Raw genomic sequence first — 2,121 nt, 5'->3', positions numbered from 1 at the left:
GGGGGGCGTGCCCGTTCTGGGCTACACACAGGAGGCGGGGCAGGCAGCCCGCACCCCTGGGGGCCTGGAGAGAAGACCCAGAGGCGGGCACAAAGGCCCTGGCTAGCCAGTGGCTGTGAGCCCATGGACACCTCGGCCCTTCTCCCTGCAGGTGCTTCCAGGACACCCGCAGACCTGCTCGAGCCCCTCCTGGACCAGTGGCCTGGGGCCTGCCCCACACCACACCCTCCCATTCCCAGGGGCCTGGAACGCTCCAGGGGCTCAGCCCAGGTCCCCGGTTGAGTCAGTGGTTACTTCCCGGCACCACATTCGCACGAAGAACCCAGGTCCCCACAGCAGCAGTCTGCCCCCCCCAATCAGACACAGGAGCACAGTGGGTGCAGCTGCCCCGAGGGCAGACAGGCAGGTTTATTGGGGCTGCAGTCTGGTGATCAACGGTTAGACTTGGCCACACGCTCCAGCTCGTCCTTCTTCTTGATGGCGTAGGAGTTGGAAGAGCCCTGCAGAGAGGCAGAGGTGAGCACTGACCGGGCAGGGCCCCCCACGGCACCCCGGCCCCGGAGGCCATCACCCACCTTGGCAGCGTTGATGAGCTCGTCAGCCAGGCACTCGGCAATGGTCTTGATGTTCCGGAAGGCGGCCTCCCGGGCCCCTGTGCACAGCAGCCAGATGGCCTGCAGAGCACAGGCCAGCTGAGCTCGGGGCTCCGGGGGGGCCCAGAGCAGGCCGGCGGGCACAGATGTCCGGCCCCAAGCCCGGACACCTTCAGTGTTGCCACCCATTGACACAGGTCCCAGGGAGCCCCCAAAAACAGCAGCGCACGGACAGACACGTGCTCTCCTGAGGGCACACTGGCCGAGCTGCGTAAACCAGAGCAGTGACAGAACCGGCCAGTGGGCACCGTCAGACCCCTCGTGAGGGTGATGGGAACAGTGTTCTGTCTTATGCGTGGACGGCCAGGAAAGTGTTAAGGGAGAAGTGGCTGGAATGTGTCCAGAGGGCCACCCAAATTCAACTACCCCTCAGCAGAACACTGCCCAGAAGGCCCAGAGCGTGGAGGAGCCCTGCCTGGTGGAGGAATCCAGGAAGGCTTCCTGGAGGAAATGACACCCCAGGAAAAGCACGTCCTCAGAGATGAGCCTGCCACTGTCTCTGCCCCCAGGCAGGCCTTCGCCAGGGCCCAGTGGCTGGCTGTTCCTGCCCAGCCTCGAGTGCCAAAGCCCCAGGCCCACCTGATTCACACGGCGCAGGGGGGACACATCCACGGCCTGCCGCCTCACAGTCCCGGCTCGCCCAATGCGGGTGGAGTCTTCCCGGGGGCCGCTGTTGATGATGGCATTCACCAGGACCTGCAGGGGGTTCTAGGAGGAAGGGCAGGAGGGGACCCATGAGCCGGAGACCAGGCCCAATCACACACCACGGGCAGCCCAGTTTGGGCACGTGGGGCGGCCGTCTCTGGGCCAACCCTGCCCCGCCTGGCTCCGCCGCCCTACCTCGCCCGTGAGCAAGTGGATGATCTCGAAGGCATGCTTGACGATGCGGACAGTCATGAGCTTCTTCCCATTGTTGCGGCCATGCATCATCATGGAGTTGGTGAGGCGCTCCACGATGGGGCACTGCGCCTTGCGGAAGCGCTTGGCGGCATAGCGGCCTGCGCTGTGGGGCAAGTACTTGGCGTACTTCTCCTTCACGGCAATGTAGTCCTGGGGCAGCGGGACAGGGGATGCGGGAGCGGTCAGGGTGCAGGTCTCGGCCAGGGCCCTCCACGAGGGGACCCAAGCACAGGACGTGGTTGTGAGGAAAACACGAAAGCCAGGTAATTTGCAATCTGTGGGTCGTGGGAGGTTACATGCGCGATACCGACTGCAGGTATGGCAACAGCTCCAGTTTCACCAACCGGAGTGGTACCTAATGTGGCTTATTCGTGTCCTCCGTTGGGGGAAATCAAGGCCAGAGAAACGTTTTTCTAAAATAATCATTTAACAAAATGTCTTATCATACATTTCACTAGAAAACATGTAGACAACATCAAAATTTTGTGAGGAAGAGGCTGAAATCAGAGAAACTTAAGTGGGAATGAAAACTAGACTTCTCCCTGGTCAACATGACGAATATTCGGAT

The 2,121-nt window shown here is 61.8% G+C and overlaps 1 protein-coding gene across 1 annotated transcript; it reads right to left on the bottom strand.

Annotated features, from left to right (window-relative positions):
- Window positions 1–374: 374 nt before the first annotated feature.
- Window positions 375–1,889, bottom strand: RPS5 (ribosomal protein S5; the record flags this gene model as incomplete). The annotated part of the gene is made up of 4 exons (XM_012734677.1): window positions 375–500; window positions 576–674; window positions 1,233–1,361; window positions 1,494–1,889. Coding segments are annotated over 4 exons (693 nt in total), but the record flags the coding sequence as incomplete, so codon positions are not given.
- Window positions 1,890–2,121: the final 232 nt, after the last annotated feature.

This window comes from Condylura cristata, unplaced genomic scaffold (assembly GCF_000260355.1).
Source record: "Condylura cristata isolate star-nosed mole 26May11 unplaced genomic scaffold, ConCri1.0 scaffold00066, whole genome shotgun sequence".
Lineage (NCBI taxonomy): Eukaryota > Metazoa > Chordata > Mammalia > Eulipotyphla > Talpidae > Condylura > Condylura cristata.
The sequence above is the reverse complement of the archived record's forward strand: the minus strand, read 5'-3'. Positions and strand labels throughout refer to the sequence as shown.